At 44.8% G+C, this 19,096-nt stretch overlaps 1 protein-coding gene across 1 annotated transcript in view; it reads right to left on the reverse strand.

Annotated features, from left to right (window-relative positions):
* The window catches only part of THSD7B (thrombospondin type 1 domain containing 7B), a 445,789-nt gene that overhangs the window by 105,796 nt on the left and 320,897 nt on the right, over window positions 1–19,096 (reverse strand). The window contains exon 16 of the mRNA XM_072122242.1: window positions 16,291–16,469. Within this exon, the coding sequence (XP_071978343.1) occupies window positions 16,291–16,469 (179 nt within the window). The remainder of the gene's footprint in view (window positions 1–16,290; window positions 16,470–19,096) is intronic.

A 19,096-nucleotide genomic window follows, 5' to 3' on the forward strand; every position in this document is an offset into this window, starting at 1 on the left:
TTTTTACGAGCGCGCGGTGTGGGTGTAATTTCGCTCTTGCTCTTAAAGCGAGTCATTTGGCTGAACGGCGCCGACTCCTGCACAATGCGCCGGCAATTCTTAGCGCGACATTTGTGAGGGGATCTGAAAGGCTCCTGAATAATTTACGGCGAGTGTATCTGCTATAAGATATAAGATGTAACTGTAAAGCTTCCGCGGCGGAGAACCGCTGGGCAATTACTGGCGCTCGCAGGTGTCCTTGATTTCCCAGAATACTTCTCTTTTTTATCGCTGGAAGTCCTTAAATAACTAGCAGCGCGTCTGTATGCGGTATGGGGGGGCTAACAGGACCGCGGGATACAGATTACTGTAATTATAGCGCTGCTTTCTCCAGACGCACTCAGATATATAGGACGAGCGCGGCGACTATTACTCCACAAACGTAAAAATGGAGCTGAGGTTCCTGTTCTTTATGGGATCAGCGGGGGCCATTACTTCTCTAATTCTAGGTCTTCCATAAGTCTTAAAAGGAACTGATGGTTTAGGTCTTGACGGAGGATAAGTCAATAGGAGCAAGTGGAGAGCAGGACTTAGGCTCCTGTGTTTAACCCCTTAACGACTTGGCCTTTTTTTTTTCGTGTTTCCATTTTTCTTTACTATGTTACTGACCGAAAAGATGCACAAAAGTTGGACCCTGTGTGGATGGGCTTATAGTTATCATTAGTTTTCTGGAGTTTTTTGGTGTAACTAAAAGTCTCAAGTAGTCGCAATTAGGTTTTTTTTTTAGACTTTTCACTGCTAAAAAGTCTCACAGGACTAATTTGGCGTAAACATAGAACTACTGCAGGTGCAACGCTGTGCATAGCCAGATTCATGACTTGGGACTTTTGCAAAATGTCCCTTACTGGTCTATGTGCTGGGACTTTTTATGCATTTTGAAACTTTTTTGGGGAATTTTTGAGAAAAAAGAATCCCAGACAGTGACTAGACCAAAAAGAAGATTTATTCAAGGACCAAAGCCACTTTAATGAATCTGATGGGCACCGGATGCTCCAAAATTAGACATAGAACTGTCCCAAGGTGCCGCCTAATGATAAATAACCCCCAAGATCTCTAACCAAGAGAACTTAGAGTAATGGCAGTTCCTCCAGATTACATATTTGTGATATTTTATATAACCATTTCAAGGGTGATGGAGGGAGGGGGGATCTCAAATGTAAGAGGATGGGGGTTTTTCGCTGTCAACTGAGGCCATAGGGCAGTGATGGCAAACGTTTTAGAGGCCGAGTGCCCAAATTACAACAAAGACCCGCTTATTTATCGCAAAGTGCCAACACAGAAATTTAATTTGTGATTTATACTCCCTTCTCTGTCACAGTTTTCATTGATACCAGCACCTGAGGCACCGATAAAGCAGAAAATAGTCCCAGGTACAGCTGTCACTTTAATATAGCTCTGTGCACAGCAAGTCCTGGGCTGTCTGGGACTGCAAGAAGATACATGGAGTCATCTCTGGTGATGGCCTGAGTGCCCACAGAAAGGGCTCCGAGTGCCACCTCTGTCACCAGTGCCATAGGTTAGCCACCACTGCCATAGGGGCTCGGCATATTTCTCCCGCCAGGGCGAGGGGATGAGTTATAAAATCTGAGCGCTTAAGGGAAGCGCCGATGGGCGAAAGTTACAGGGTCAATTGACTCCCACCATGGATCTCCACCATGGATCAGGTACGTTGGGATCGTACTTATGCCGGATAGTGGGAGTGCTGTACCCCCTCCCCACCAGTAGAAAGCTTGTCTCCTGAAATGTAATCCTCTCCAAGGACCTGAGATGTGTTTTAGAATCAGAGCTATTGCCTGATCCGTAAATGAACAATCTACCTCTCTCTCCCAGAAAACCCGGAGTGTGATCGCAGGGGCCAGATAGTAGGAACTTTTAAAGTGTGGACAGTGTTTAAGTTGTCGGGGAAGAGGTACATTTTTCTCAAAAACAAGTCCCTTGCTGAATTATTGATTTGAAATTTTTCATCAGCTGAGAGTACGTGAGGGGGCGACGCCATGTTTCCCACCTTCAATAATCTATAACTTCCTCATCTCTCCATGGGCAGAGCTCTGTGTGAGAAGTAGAGAGAAAATTCCAAATACAGGCAGTCCCCTACTTAAGGACACCCGACTTACAGACAACCCATAGTTACAGACGGACCCCTCTGCCCACTGTGACCTCTGGTGACCTCTCTGGATGTTACTATAGTCCCAGGCTGCAATGATCAGCTGTAAGGTGTCTGTAATGAAGCTTTATTGATAATTCTTGGTCCAATTGCACCCAAAATTTTGAAACTCCAATTGTCACTGGGGCAAAAGAAAAAAAATTGTCTGGATCTACAATTATAAAATATACAGTTTCAACTTACATACAAATTCAACTTAAGAACAAACCTCCAGACCCTATCTTGTATGTGACCCGGGGACTGCCTGTATGGTGAAATTGGTGACAAAATGCATCGGTGCCATATTCTCGTGGGCTCCAAATCATACGTGGCCTTCATTCTTTGGACAGGTATGAACAAGATGGATACCAAATTTATACAGGTTTTATTGCGTTTTGAAGCAGGTATTCATTAGCTGAGGTATTCCTTTTTGCACTAAGCCCTACCCTGTCTTTATATAACCAAAACTAACTAAAAACTTTATCTGTCCTTTATTTGATACAGAGAGTATATAGGAAAAACTGAACGACTTTTCGTTAAACAAACAATATCAATTATTTGCTGAAAGTGGACAACCCCTTTAAGGAAATCTGAAAACTTAGGCCACACCTCCAGTGCACTTGCAGGATGATTTCTCGCATAAAGAGAAAAAAGTTTATTATTACTGTTTCAGAGTTTGTTGAATTAATGGTGTGGTAGATCGGGTGGTAGGTGGATGAATGGGAAGTGAGGATAGCCCTTTTTTGGGATAATCCTCACGTCCCGGCTATCTTTTAGAAAACTTTGTAGCGCGGATATGTAAATTTTCTTAAGCGGCTACTGGGGCGTGGAGTAGCCGTACATGAGGCTACACGTCGTGGCTACTCCACACCCCAGTAGCCTCTTTTCTCCTCCTATCATTTCATCTTCGTTGGGCAGCTCCTCGTAGCTGTGCGCCCTTGCATGAGTACCTGGCGTTCTGCGCATGCGCAGTGGCTCCGGCCCTGGAGCTACGGCCGCGCAGCCGCAGGCCTGCGTTCTGTGCGTGCGCAGAACAGCGGGTACACAGACAAGATGAAATGGTAGGAGGAGAAAAGCGGCTACTGGGGTGTGGAGTAGCCGCGACTTGTAGCCTGATGTCTGGCTACTCCACGGACATGAAAATTTACATATCCGCACTACAAAGTTATCTAAAAGATAGCCGGGACGTGAGGATTAGCCCAAAAAAGGTCTATCCTCACGTCCCATTCATCCACCCACCTGATCTACCTTTATAGAATCGTGGTGGTAGGGTCCCTTTAATGAAAATGCTTTTATTTTTATATGCTTTCTAAATGCCACAACTAAGAGGAGGCTCAACTGTGGATGAAGATTGATAAGAGTGTGATAACACACTCCTGTGCAGAGAAACAATGTGCGGCTCCCTGGACTGATTTACGATACTACTAATTCCAGGGAAAAAGACGTCTTTTGTTTCTGCAATGCCCATTTCATAATTTACTAACCAATGAACTATGGACATTACTTCTTTATCGTTAACTAACCAAGCCCAGGTCCTTCCCCACTGAAAGTTTCTGTATACAGGCGGTCCCCTACTTAAGAACACTCGACACATACGACCCCTAGTAACAAACGGACCTCTGGATTTTGGTAATTTACTGTACTTTAGTCCTAGGCTACAATAAACATTTTTGACAGTTATCAATAGTGCCTATAATTAAGATTTAGTGTTAATCCTGGTTCTTTTGACAATCCAACATTTTTAAAATCCAATTGTCACAGAGACCAAAAAAATTTTGACTGGGGTTACAATAATAAAGTATACGGTTCCGACTTACATACAAACTCAACTTAAGAACAAACCTACAGACCCTATCTTGTATGTAACCCGGGGACTGCCTGTAATACTTTGTGACGCAAATAAAGCATCTCACATCTGCGCAGCATTGCATGGCATCAGTGCTCCACAGAGATTGAGATATTATACCATACTTCTGTCTTCTTGTGATTTCTTTGAGCTCACTTTGTGGATTTTATCAGTAATTAGAGAACCTGAGGTTGTGTGGACAGGGGCAGAACATAACACTTCCTATGGGGTTCCTGAAAAAATCTTTGATGGCCGGGGCGCAGCAAAATATAAAATCTTCTTGGCCTGCTCTTCCTATTGTGTGACAATACCCTGGCTTATTAATGATGGGTCATTTGCGAACAAGCCGGCACAAAGAGCCAGCTCATTCATGTGAGCAACGCAAGCCGGCTCACTAAACCCCACCCTAAATGGCTCACCAAGCCCCCTTTAACACGATAAAATCGGGTTAAAAGTGGAGAGGTTTCTGGTGACTGACTGACCTGCGGCTCCCTATTATATATTTAATAGGGAGTAATTCAGAATCCAGAAGAGCCGGCTCTTCTTAGTGAGCGGAGCCTAATGAGCCAACTCACTAAGGAGAGCCGGAATTCCCATCACTATGGCTTATGGTCTACATCAAAAGGGAGCGAGGTCATGTGATTGCTGCATCCAATCAGTTCAGCAGTGATGTCACCATTCTACCTCTGCAACTTCTGTAATCACTGATTGGCTGTAGTGATCATGTGACTGTCTACACTTCCCATCCAAGAATGAGCGGGGTGGAACGCACATCATGTGAATAAGGAACCGAGTTAAAGGGGTTTCCCAGGAAATAAGTTAGGCCCTAAACTTTGGATAACTTGCTTGGTGGGGGACCTCAATGATGAGACTCCCACATATCACGAGAACGGGGAGTCTGAGCCTCTCGTCGCTCCCCGAGATGAGTGAAGCAGATGGTCGTGCAAGTCCGTTCTGCTCCATTCATCTCTATGGAGTTGGCGGAGATTGACGAGCACCACGATTTTCCTGGGAAAACCCATTTAAAGGAAATCAACCATCAAAGTCAAGTGTGATGAACTAAAGATATTTACTCATAGCTCCAGGGACCATGACTGCTGTAATCCTCCTATATTAGACTAATGAGCCATAAGGGTGTTACCAGAGCTCCTCTCTGCTGTAGCTTCACAGGCTGTTACACTGTGCAGGAGCACTTTACCACCTCCCGCTGTGTGAGATTACATCAGGCAGAGAGAGAATTCCCAAGGGAGAGGCGGAGACCTGCTCCAGCACTGTGTATCAGTCTGGGAAGCTACAACACAGAGGGACTCTGGTAACACCTCCATTCTGGCTCATTTTTTTTAATTTTTTTTTTACTTTGCCTCTGCCCCGTAGTGCAAAAAGTTCTTTTACTGTGCGGCGCCTGAAGGCAGACGGTGAGGCAATGCAATGTCTCCCATGTTCCTGGAAGAATTACTTGACTCTCCTGTCTATCTGCAATATGGAAATGACAGGCAACACTTCATAGACGAATTGCTATTTACACATAGACGGAACGGAGACGCAGCGCCCTGCCGGCGGATAATGAAGAGTAATCACACGGCACCCAAATGATAATCAATACATAGAATGAAATACCAACCTGAGCCTTTGTGGAGGTCCAGATTAGCAGAGCGCGTGACAAGCAGAGAGAAAAGAAAATTACACAGCCGTTAGTTCACCTGCTCCATGACACGTGCCCACCCGATGCCTCGCAGCCGCGCACAGACCCCTCCTGCTCCGCATCCGGAGACGTTCTGCACCATCATGAATCACAAGAAATATGTGGCGAGGAACCGCAAAGACTAATTAGACGATTTCTGGTCAGACACAGGCAGCAAGTCGGGAGATGAGAGCTTATTCTAGTCAGTGATGGGAATGGTAAGAGGAAAATTAGAAACTTTTGGTAAAAAAAAAATAAAAAAAATAAAAATTTCTTTAAGGGATTTTTTAAGGAAGAAAAAAAAAAAATGAAAATCAATCTTGTTCCCCACATCCAAGCACAAACATGAAGCCTATTTCTGGACACAAACATTATCTACCTGTTTCTATTGTCCCAGTACAGACTGTGATGCAATGTTTGATTAGATGCCGAGAGTACAATTCCCATCAAGCCTTGCACAGCACTACAATGGACTCCTTCCGTGGGTGCTCCACTAGGTCTTTTACCTGCATTCAAGCAAGTGTTCTGGAGTGTATCTTTACATGTTGAGACTGAAATTCCCTTTGCCCATGAAAGGAAGTTTACAAATTTTAATCCCCTAGTGATGTTTATACAATAAAGATAATTTTTAACCCCTTAATCAGTTTTATTGCGGTTTTAGTTCCTACAACTCAGTGATGCTCAGTGTAAGATTGCAGGGTGTGAGCGGGGCCTCCCTAAGCAGACACTTCAGGATCCTTTTATTGCTATGAGATGCTGTTTGCTGACAATGTGCTTAGATTATCAGGGTACAGGGTTTATCTACACTTTTATTTAGCTTCTGAACAATCTACTAGTATCCAAGACCTTTCAAAGATGATGAGATCCACGAGATGAATATAAAAGACAAAACACACACAGAATGAGCTCTGTTATGTCTCTGCCTCCCCTGGATAAAGACCTTATCTGTCTGTAGTCTGTACAGTAAGTCTCAGCACACCACTGTTTGCAGGCAGGAAGTGCCTGTGTCGGAGCTGGTCTTGTAATGCAGGGAGAAGGGGCATGAGGCAGAGAGCCCTTCAGTGTGCAGACAAGAGTAGCTATTCAAGAGAAGAATCTGCCCTGCCCATCCAGAGTCAGAAGATTTATGGTTGGATCCAGGTACAACAATAATTGTAAACACCAGGACTGATAGACACAAATAGGTTGGGATTATATTTGTATCCGCTTCAACTAGTCTTTTACCTGCACCCCAGCACAGCCATCAAGTGTTCTGCAGTTTTTTGTTACATGCTAGAACAACACGTCCCATCAAGACTTGCACAGCAGGATACGTACAGTGAACGTCTCCCTTTCAGCTCTTCCAAGTGTGCTTCAACAGCACTCCAGCATAGCCAGAAAGTGTTCTGCACTGTTTAATTACATGCTCAAACTACAATTCCCATCAAGACTTGAACAGCAGGCTGTGTATAGTAAACGTCTACCTTCCAGTTCATTCAGTGGTGCCCAGCCAATTAAAAAACACAGTTTTTCCTACAATCTTCTTCTTCCGTGTTTGCTTCTCCAGTGCTTCAACACAGCCAGAAAGTTTTCTGGAGTGTTTAATGACATGCTGGGTGTGGTCCAGTGTCAAGTAGAAACCCTGGTACTGCCCACTTGACAGTGTATTAGCTCACTGAAATCCTATTCTCTCGGAGTGGCCCCATGTATCCTCTGTTGATGGTCTTAGGTGGACTGGAAGTGCTGAGGCCAGTGTCACTGCTCAATCACTGGCCTCAGTGGTCGTATGTGCAGGAACGGGGATGTCACTGCTCAATCACTGGCCCCAGTGGTCGTATGTGCAGGATCGGTGATGTCACTGCTCAATCACTGGCCTCAGTGGTCGTATGTGCAGGATCGGCGATGTCACTGCTCAATCACTGGCCCCAGTGGTCGTATGTGCAGGAACGGTGATGTCACTGCTCATTCACTGGCCTCAGTGGTCGTATGTGCAGGATCGGTGATGTCACTGCTCAATCACTGGCCCCAGTGGTCGTATGTGCAGGAACGGTGATGTCACTGCTCAATCACTGGCCTCAGTGGTCGTATGTGCAGGATCGGTGATGTCACTGCTCAATCACTGGCCTCAGTGGTCGTATGTGCAGGATCGGTGATGTCATTGCTCATTCATTGCCCCCAGTGGTCGTATGTGCAGGATCGGTGATGTCACTGCTCAATCACTGGCCTCAGTGGTCGTATGTGCAGGAACGGTGATGTCATTGCTCATTCATTGCCCCCAGTGGTCGTATGTGCAAGATCGGTGATGTCACTGCTCAATCACTGGCCTCAGTGGTCGTATGTGCAGGAACGGTGATGTCACTGCTCAATCACTGGCCTCAGTGGTCGTATGTGCAGGATCGGTGATGTCACTGCTCAAGCACTGGCCTCAGTGGTCGTATGTGCAGGATCGGTGATGTCACTGCTCAAGCACTGGCCTCAGTGGTCATATGTGCAGGAACGGTGATGTCACTGCTCAAGCACTGGCCTCAGTGGTCGTATGTGCAGGAACGGTGATGTCACTACTCAATCACTGGCCCCAGTGGTCGTATGTGCAGGATCGGTGATGTCACTGCTCAAGCACTGGCCTCAGTGGTCGTATGTGCAGGAACGGTGATGTCACTACTCAATCACTTGCCCCAGTGGTCGTATGTGCAGGATCGGTGATGTCACTGCTCAATCACTGGCCTCATAGGTCGTATGTGCAGGATCGGTGATGTCACTGCTCAATCACTGGCCTCAGTGGTCGTATGTGCAGGAACGGTGATGTCACTACTCAATCACTGGCCCAGTGGTCGTATGTGCAGGATCGGTGATGTCACTGCTCAATCACAGGCCTCATAGGTCGTATGTGCGGGATCTGTGATGTCACTGCTCAATCACTGGCCCCAGTGGTCGTATGTGCAGGATCGGTGATGTCACTGCTCAATCACTGGCCTCAGTGGTCGTATGTGCAGGAACGGTGATGTCACTGCTCAATCACTGGCCTCAGTGGTCGTATGTGCAGGAACGGTGATGTCACTACTCAGTCACTGGCCCCAGTGGTCGTATGTGCAGGATCGGTGATGTCACTGCTCAAGCACTGGCCTCAGTGGTCGTATGTGCAGGATGGGTGATGTCACTGCTCAATCACTGGCCCAGTGGTCGTATGTGCAGGATCGGTGATGTCACTGCTCAATCACTGGCCTCATAGGTCGTATGTGCAGGATCGGTGATGTCACTGCTCAATCACTGGCCTCAGTGGTCGTATGTGCAGGATCGGTGATGTCACTGCTCAATCACTGGCCTCATAGGTCGTATGTGCAGGATCGGTGATGTCACTGCTCAAGCACTGGCCTCATAGGTCGTATGTGCAGGATCGGTGATGTCACTGCTCAATCACTGGCCCCAGTGGTCGTATGTGCAGGAACGGTGATGTCACTGCTCATTCACTGGCCTCAGTGGTCGTATGTGCAGGAACGGTGATGTCACTGCTCAATCACTGGCCTCATAGGTCGTATGTGCAGGATCGGTGATGTCACTGCTCAATCACTGGCCCCAGTGGTCGTATGTGCAGGAACGGTGATGTCACTGCTCATTCACTGGCCTCAGTGGTCGTATGTGCAGGAACGGTGATGTCACTGCTCAAGCACTGGCCTCAGTGGTCGTATGTGCAGGAACGGTGATGTCACTGCTCAATCACTGGCCTCAGTGGTCGTATGTGCAGGAACTGTGATGTCACTGCTCAAGCACTGGCCTCAGTGGTCGTATGTGCAGGAACTGTGATGTCACTGCTCAAGCACTGGCCTCAGTGGTCGTATGTGCAGGATCTGTGATGTCACTGCTCAATCACTGGCCCCAGTGGTCGTATGTGCAGGATCGGTGATGTCACTGCTCAATCACTGGCCTCAGTGGTCGTATGTGCAGGATCGGTGATGTCACTGCTCAATCACTGGCCTCAGTTGGATCCATAAACAAATGGAATGTGGACCGTGTGGTGGAAGCCAGTGGTAGTCCAACAACTATGTGGATAACCCCCACTGATTTACTCTACCAATAAAGGAGCAGTAGATACATCTTATGCTCCACATTACTGACCTTCACACTTTAACTGACACCAAGCCCTGTCCCGGCATTCCTGAGGCAGTCCCACAACTATCTGGATACGTCTAAGTGAACGGTAAGGAAGGACCATCACCTAGTAGTCCCCTCTTATGGTCCCCATTATCGTCCATCTCACACACCAGAGTTATTGGCACAACTATGTAGATAAGTCCAGCTTAAAGGTAAAGAAGGACACATCTGTAGTTCATTCCTGTGCACGAATGAAGACCTCCACCGATTTACACTACCGATCAAGGAGAAGTGGACCCTCTCATAGCCCCCATTACCATCCCTCTCATCCGCACTTTGAGTGAAACCTGATCTGGGAATTCCAGAGGTAGTCCCACAACAGGCTGGATATGTCTAGCTGAAGGTTAAGGAAGCAATGGCACCTCTGTAGGTCATTCCTGTGCACGGATGGAGACCTCTCCTGGTTTACACTACCCAAAAGAGGAGAAGTGGACCCTCTCATAGCCCCCATTACCTTCCCTCTCATCCGCACTTTGACTGAAACCCAATCCTGGAATTCCAGAGGTTTTTCCACAACTGTGTGCACAAGTCCAGCTTAAAGGTAAGGAAAGTAGGACACATCTGTAGTTTATTCCTGTGCACGGATGGAGACCTGTCCTAATTTATACTACCCAAAAGAGGAGAAGTGGTCCCTCCCATAGCCCCCATTACCTTCCCTCTCATCCGCACTTTGATAGAAACCCTATCCAGGTTTTGTAGAGGCAATCCGACAACAGCGTGGACTTGTCCAGCTGAAGCTTAAGTAAGGAATGACGCCTCTATAGGTCATTCCTGTGCATGGATGGAGACCTCTCCTAGTTCACACTACCCATAAGAGGAGAAGCAGACCCTCTCATAGCCCCCATTACCTTCCCTCTCCCCTGTACTATCCCCGGATAACTGTGTTGTTTTTGTGGTCTGTGCATCTTACTGATCCCTAATTAGCAAAAATTACCTCCTCCTCCGCAACAATTTGTCATGTGGAATGCACATTTATCATGATTACTGTACAAATCCTATAATGAAGCGACAAATAGGAGGCGACTTTGTCAGTTCCACGCTGGGATGACCATCTTTAGGAGATTTATCATCTCAGTATAAAGGTGACAGCGCCCCAGTAAATCAGAGAGCGTTCCACGCCGGTTACTACAGATTATTTTGACTGCTTTTAATTGATTTTAATCCTTTGTCCCCGACTCCATCATAACACAAACCGGATAACATCAAGCGCCACAACAAGGCAGAGACATGGATTTCTTCTTGGCTTTGGTTTTTGCTCAGGTGCTGGTAAGCGATATCAAACCCTTCAACATTGTTACAGTTTTTGGCGAAAAGTTAAGAAAATTTATGATAAAAGAAACTTAGGGCCACATTTATCACTTTTGTGCGCCTAAGTGTAGTAGTTGCGCCTAAATTCGGGCGCACTGTTTTGCCAGAATTATCACAAGCTACAACCATCTGTGATAAGTATATTTTCTGCCTCTTATTAATCACTTTACTTTAACACAGTTTAGGCGCAATGTTAGATTCGGGCTCTTACATGTGATCCTGCTACAAGCTCCTCTCTGCTTCTCCCACAGCCCAGAATGAAGATAACACTCACAGCAGCACCCAGGTGTGTGACACCCAGCACCCAGTGACCTCCTCAGCAGCACCCAGGTGTGTGACACCCTGCACCCAGTGACCTCCTCAGCAGCACCCAGGTGTGTGACACCCAGCACCCAGTGACCTCCTCAGCAGGGGCTTCTCCTGGAGGGGATCCCCCAGTGCTGGTCTCCTGCTGCACCCCTGTAATTCTGCACAGTATCCCCCTCAGATACACTGGTGATACTGTGCAGAATTACATGGGGGACACTTGTCTGTAGAATCTGCAACATTCTGCAAACTTCTGCAAACTCGTGCAAAGTTCTCTTCTCTCTTGCTCTGAGCTCAGGAGTCTGCAGAATATTTTGTAAATAGAAGGTGATGAACTGTAAATAGAGTCTGCAGCTCCTGTCTGCAGAGTATCTCATGTCTGTATTATATGTACCAGTGTCTGCAGTGTATCTAATGTATCTATTCTCTGTTCTAGTGTCTGCAGTGTATCTCATGTATCTATTATATGTTCCAGTGTCTGCAGTGTATCTAATGTCTGTATTATCTGTACTAGTGTCTGTAGTGTCTGCAGAGTATCTAATGTATCTATTATATGTTCCAGCGTCTGCAGAGTATCTAATGTCTGTATTATCTGTACTAGTGTCTGTAGTGTCTGCAGAGTATCTAATGTATCTGTTATATGTTCTAGTGTCTGCAGTGTATCTAATGTATCTATTATATGTTCCAGGGTCTGGCTGAGCTCTGCTGCTAGAAATGAGCTGTTCTGCAAAGGGGCTCAGTGCTTTCTTCTCAGATAACGCCACCTTCGGGCTGGAGTGTTTTTGTGCCCGTTTTTGCGCCTAAATGAAAACGTTGCAAGTAATGAATATCATTAGGCGCAGCAAAACATCTGGATTGGTAAGATAGATGAGGGAAAGCTGCTTATTTTTGCCGTTTTAGCGCTATGTCCCCGCAGCTTTCTACTTGCCCATCATGACACACAGGAAGTGGCCTCTGAGCCAATCACTGACTGGCGCAGGTTGTGATCGTCTGATTGGTCATTTCCTGTGTGTCAACGGGGGCCTGTAGAAATAGAGGAGCGAGAAGTCAAGAGTCAGGGCAGGGATGGAGGGAAATTGTTGGAGGTAATGTGACTTCTTTACAACTTATGAAGTTCTGGTATCATTATTAAGGCACAATTTCTGGTACAGGCGGTCCCCGGGTTACGTACAAGATAGGGTCTGTAGGTTTGTTCTTAAGTTGAATTTGTATGTAAGTTGGAACTGTATATTTTATAATTGTAACCTCAGACAAATTTTTTTTGGTCTCTGTGACAATTGGATTTTAAAAATGTTGGGTTGTCATAAGAACCAGGATTAATAATAAAGCTGAATTGCAGACGCCTGTGATACCTGCTCCTTCAGACCCTTCTCCCTTTTTCCCTAAGCCTTTTCAGTTAAGCTCATTCCCCTCATCCCCTCACTCTCATCTCCCTCCCGTCAGCCCCTTCCCTTAACCCCCTTCCACTCGGCCCCTTCCCCTCGACCCACAATGCATTATCTGTCTGTAGCCTCCTCTGCACATACTACCCCCACAGCTGCAGTTGACCCAATTTTGCTTGTGTCAAAACTATGATTCACGGACATCTACCACCAGGATGTATAACTGTATGCCCCTCGGGCTTATTTGCACACAGTCCTTCATCCTGGTGGTAGAAGCCCTTTTAAAGGACATTTAGCACCAGGATGAAGGATTGTAAACCAAGCACACTGACATACTGGTGCGTGTCCCTTCTTGCAAGAACCACTTTTCTTTCAGCTCCTTGTGCCTTGTTTTTTTTTTTTTTTTTTTTTTTAAAAGGCTTTAAAATTATGCAAATGAGACGAAGGGGCTCCTGTTTCTATTAACACCTATGGAGTCAGAGCCCCTCAGGCTCATTCGCATAATTTTAAAATCATTAAAAAAAAAAAAAACAGGGCATAAGAAGAGTAGATCCTGCCAGAGGGGGCGCACACCACTATGTCAGTGTGCTTGGTTTACAATCCTTCATCCTGGTGGTAGACATCATTGAAGCACCTCCCTTTTCTTCCTTTTTTTAAATAAATGTTTATATATGAAAAAGCCTTTTATTACCTTTGTAACCTTTGTTACATCCATATGCAACACGTGTACTAATGATCTCCAACATGTTTTATCCACATCTATATTCCCATATAATGTTAGATCTTCCGCTGCTTCCTTGGCTGATGGACGTTTGCCTTTTTTTAATCATAATAACTTTGTAACTACATTATAATAATTAGATCAGTTCTGGTATAAATATTATGTTCAGGTAGAATTATTATGGGATCATTGCTGGTATAATCCTCCTATCCCCTGTAATAATGGAATAACCCTCCCTGACATTCACATTAAAAATAATTGACCCCCTTGAATACAATTGACCTGGATCCCCCTGGTGTCACCTCCGCAGCTCAGAGCCGGAGCAATGGCCGCCCGCTCATATACTAATAGCATTACATGTAGCGCACAGGACTGCACCGCAGCGCAGGGATCCGTTTTACCCCTCGCCCGTTAACCTCATTTGAGGCGGAGATAATAGAGTTATTACACATCTATAACATCTGGTGATGACGGAAAGAAATGAGATTCATTATGTTATGCGGAGTCTGTGTACAGACATAATCGGGTTAGGAATCCCTACTGCAGCTCCACACCCCGGAGATAATGTGATATCTACTGATAATGGGATTATAAGAGGCCTCAAAATGGAAAATTATTATAAGTGCAGATTTATGTACAACTGTGTACAGTATAGAGAGGAAATGTAAGGAAGAGGTGAGTGAGAGACCACAAGAGGCTCCATATCAGGAAGATCTGTTATTGATAGGTATCATATATATAGGTAGATTACACAGGAGATAGATAGATAGATAGATAGATAGATAGATAGATAGATAGATAGATATGAGATAGATAGATAGATAGATAGATATGAGCTAGATAGATAGATAGATAGATATGAGCTAGATAGATAGATATGAGATAGATAGATAGATAGATAGATAGATAGATAGATAGATAGATAGATATGAGATAGATAGATAGATAGATATGAGATAGATAGATAGATAGATAGATAGGAGATAGATAGATAGAGAGATAGATATGAGATAGATAGATAGATAGATAGATATGAGATAGATAGATAGATATGAGATAGATAGATAGATAGATAGATAGATAGATATGAGATAGATAGATAGATAGATAGATAGATATGAGATAGATAGATAGGAGATAGATAGGAGATAGATAGATAGATAGGAGATAGATAGATAGATAGATAGATAGATAGATAGGAGATAGATAGATAGATAGATATGAGATGATAGATAGATAGATAGATATGAGATGATAGATAGATAGATAGATAGATAGATATGAGATAGATAGATAGATAGATAGATAGATAGATAGATAGATAGATATGAGATAGATAGATAGATAGATAGATAGATAGATAGATAGATATGAGATAGATAGATAGATAGATAGATAGATATGAGATGATAGATAGATAGATAGATAGATAGATAGATAGATAGATAGATAGATAGATAGATATATAGATATGAGATAGATAGATAGATATGAGCTAGATAGATAGATAGATAGATATATAGATATGAGATAGATAGATAGATATGAGCTAGATAGATAGATAGATAGATAGATATGAGATAGATAGATAGATAGATATGAGATAGATAGATAGATAGATAGATATGAGATAGATAGATAGATAGATAGATAGATATGAGATAGATAGATAGATAGATAGATATGAGATAGATATGAGATAGATAGATAGATAGATAGATAGATAGATAGATATGAGATAGATAGATAGATAGATATGAGATAGATAGATAGATAGATAGATAGATATGAGATAGATAGATAGATAGATATGAGATAGATAGATAGATAGATAGATATGAGATAGATAGATAGATAGATATGAGATAGATAGATAGATAGATATGAGATAGATAGAGAGATAGATAGATAGATAGATAGAGAGATATATAGATATGAGATAGATAGATAGATAGATAGATAGATAGATAGATAGAGAGATAGACAGATATGAGATAGATAGATAGATAGATATGAGATAGATAGATAGATAGATAGATAGATAGATAGATAGATATGAGATAGATAGATAGATAGATAGATAGATATGAGATAGATAGAGAGATAGAGAGATAGATAGATAGATATTAGATAGATAGATAGATAGATAGATAGATATGAGATAGATAGATAGATAGATAGATAGATAGATAGATAGATATGAGATAGATAGATAACAGATAGATAGATAGATAGATAGATAGATAGATAGATATGAGATAGATAGATATGAGATAGATAGATATGAGATAGATAGATAGATAGGAGATAGATAGATAATAGATATGAGATAGATAGATAGATAGATAGATAGATATGAGATAGATAGATAGATAGATAGATAGATAGATAGATAGGAGATAGATAGATAGATAGATAGATAATAGATATGAGATAGATAGATATGAGATAGATAGATATGAGATAGATAGATAATAGATATGAGATAGATACGAGATAGATAGATATGAGATAGATAGATAGATAGGAGATAGATAGATATGAGATAGATAGATAGGAGATAGATAGATATGAGATAGATAGATAGATAGGAGATAGATAGATAGATATGAGATAGATAGATATGAGATACATAGATAGATACATAGATAGATACATAGATAGATATGAGATATATAGATACATAGATAGTTGGATGATAGATAGATAGATATTATGATTTTTCTTGTTACCCACCTGATTTTTAAGGTCAAGCTTTGGACAGGGTCGTCCCCCATTATAAGGTTTCTCTTTTAAAAATTTAGACCGCACTTTCACTCCGTTTCCACAGGAGGCGCTGCAGGAAGACCAGCTGGTCCAGTCACTCAGCTTACAGTCAAAGGGACATGGAATGTCACAGCGCTCCTCCATGTATCCTGCAAAAGGAGCAGAAAAGTCTTGGGTAAATGATGGGGATAGATCCCCCTCCAGCCTGAAGACCCGGGTACATTGTGTGGGGTCTCTTTACTGCTCTCCATTTGGCTCACATGTAGATTCCTAGGCTCCGGTCACACGTTCCACTAGCATTGCGATCATAGCGCAAAGGGGGGGCTTCTGATCGCATAGGCGGTTCCAGGGAAACGCATACAATCAGTACCCAAGACACCGGGGCCTGGTTAACGATCGAATGGGTTTCCCTGGAAAAGCCTATACGATTGGCCGCCCTCCCCCCCCTGTGCACTAGTGTCAGTGTTATAAACGCAACGCTAGCGGAACGTCTGAACGTGGGCCTTATACTCAGCAGCCATCATGCACACGTAGGGCTGCAGGGTAAAGCAAGGGGCGACATAACAATATCCTCACCCCCTGCAGAATTTTACCATCATTATAATAAATCAATGATCTGAAGAAGACACCGAGGTCTGAGGAAAGAGGAGCTCACGGATCCTCACATCATTGATCCCTCTTCACACTGCGCTGCTTTACTCATCTGACCTTCTGCGCTCTCAGTCAGGAGGGGACACGTCTCCAGCCAGGGGTGGAAGAAGAAGAACCTGATCTATTCTTAGAATTTATAGATTGTATATAGGAAGAAAGTGTTTGTTATATCCAGTGGAAGAGAAGATTATCTCATATCTATCCATCTATATCTACTGCTGAGTGTTTGGAGCAGTGTAGCAGATGGTGGACCTCCTCCTTGGTGGCCTCCTGGTCCTGGAACTGTTGGCACAGTCTGCTCTCCTTGGGCATGTACGTCAGTCTGTGCCGCCCGGACTCCAGGGCAGGTTGTGGGCGCTCAGTCTGTAGAGGCTCAGGATGTGATGGTCTCTGGTTCTCCAGGTAGGGGGCCGGTCTGTAGTCTCTCTGTAGACCCTGGTAGATGCTCAGCTTCTGGGATGACTCCATGGCAGGTTGTGGGCGCTCAGTCTGTAGCGGCTCAGGATGTGACGGTCTCTGGTTCCCCAGGTAGGGGGCCGGTCTGTAACTCTCTGTAGACCCTGGTAGATGCTCAGCTTCTGGGAGGACTCCATGGCAGGTTGTGGGCGCTCAGTCTGTAGCGGCTCAGGATGTGACGGTCTCTGGTTCTCCAGGTAGGGGGCCGGTCTGTAACTTCTCTGTAGACCCTGGTAGATGCTCAGCTTCTGGGAGGACTCCATGGCAGGTTGTGGGCGCTCAGTCTCTAGAGGCTCAGGATGTGACGGTCTCTGGTTCTCCAGGTAGGGGGCCGGTCTGTAACTCTCTGTAGACCCTGGTAGATGCTCAGCTTCTGGGAGGACTCCATGGCAGGTTGTGGGCGCTCAGTCTGTAGCGGCTCAGGATGTGACGGTCTCTGGTTCTCCAGGTAGGGGGCCGGTCTGTAACTTCTCTGTAGACCCTGGTAGATGCTCAGCTTCTGGGAGGACTCCATGGCAGGTTGTGGGCGCTCAGTCTGTAGCGGCTCAGGATGTGACGGTCTCTGATTCTCCAGGTAGGGGGCCAGTCTGTAGTCTCTCTGTAGACCCTGGTAGATGCTCAGCTTCTGGGAGGACTCCATGGCAGGTTGTGGGCGCTCAGTCTGTAGAGGCTCAGGATGTGACGGTCTCTGGTTCTCCAGGTAGGGGGCTGGTCTGTAGTCTCTCTGTAGACCCTGGTAGATGCTCAGCTTCTGGGAGGACTCCATGGCAGGTTGTGGGCGGTCAGTCTCTAGAGGCTCAGGATGTGACGGTCTCTGGTTCTCCAGGTAGGGGGCCGGTCTGTAACTCTCTGTAGACCCTGGTAGATGCTCAGCTTCTGGGAGGACCCCATGGTGGTCGTCCAGTCACTGATAATTCCACCTGGGTTTTGCTTATCATCGCCATGATTTTGGCTTTGGTCAGTTGTGGTTTGTCCATGTTTGGGTCTGACTGTGTCTGGGTTCCCAGGTTGACAGGGACCCCCTGCTGCTGCCAGGCTTTATGGTGAAAGGAGTCCAGGTTGTTGCTCTGTAGATGAGCCAGGAATGATAGCGCCCTCTTCTATTCTGTGATGCATAGGGGGAATCTGCCCAGTTTTGTTTCAGTGCTCGTTGGACTTGGAGAAGGTGTTTTCAGAACTCTAGGTGGAATAATTTGGCTGGATTGGAGTTAGACCAGTCTGGGTACATGTGTGGGTACAGTTCAGGCTCGACCTGGAATAGAACTGAACTGGGTGTTCGGTGCACCTGACAATTGTGCCCAAGATGGCGGATATCTATCAGCGGGCCAGATATTTATCTATCTCATATCCATCTTACACCACCAATTGTGAGGACATTTTTACTAAAATTGGACACTTGAGTCTTCTTTATCCTGTTTGCTATGAGGAAGATTTGAGGAGACGCACGGACGGTCGCCTTGAGACCCGGCTGTGGATGTGTACGGAACGTTCTGGATATATTGCTTATGTTGCAGCCTGAGACCAAATCACTCAGCTCAGCCATCCATAAATGCAGAACCAACAGTGTCTTGTAATATTAATAACCGCTTGTCGCTCCGTCAGCAGAAAACCAATTTAAAGTGCTCCTCTTCTTGTCGCCCGGACGGTCAGTGACTGGGGTAGTGATAGG

This window comes from Engystomops pustulosus, chromosome 8 (assembly GCF_040894005.1).
Source record: "Engystomops pustulosus chromosome 8, aEngPut4.maternal, whole genome shotgun sequence".
In the NCBI taxonomy this organism is placed as follows: domain Eukaryota; kingdom Metazoa; phylum Chordata; class Amphibia; order Anura; family Leptodactylidae; genus Engystomops; species Engystomops pustulosus.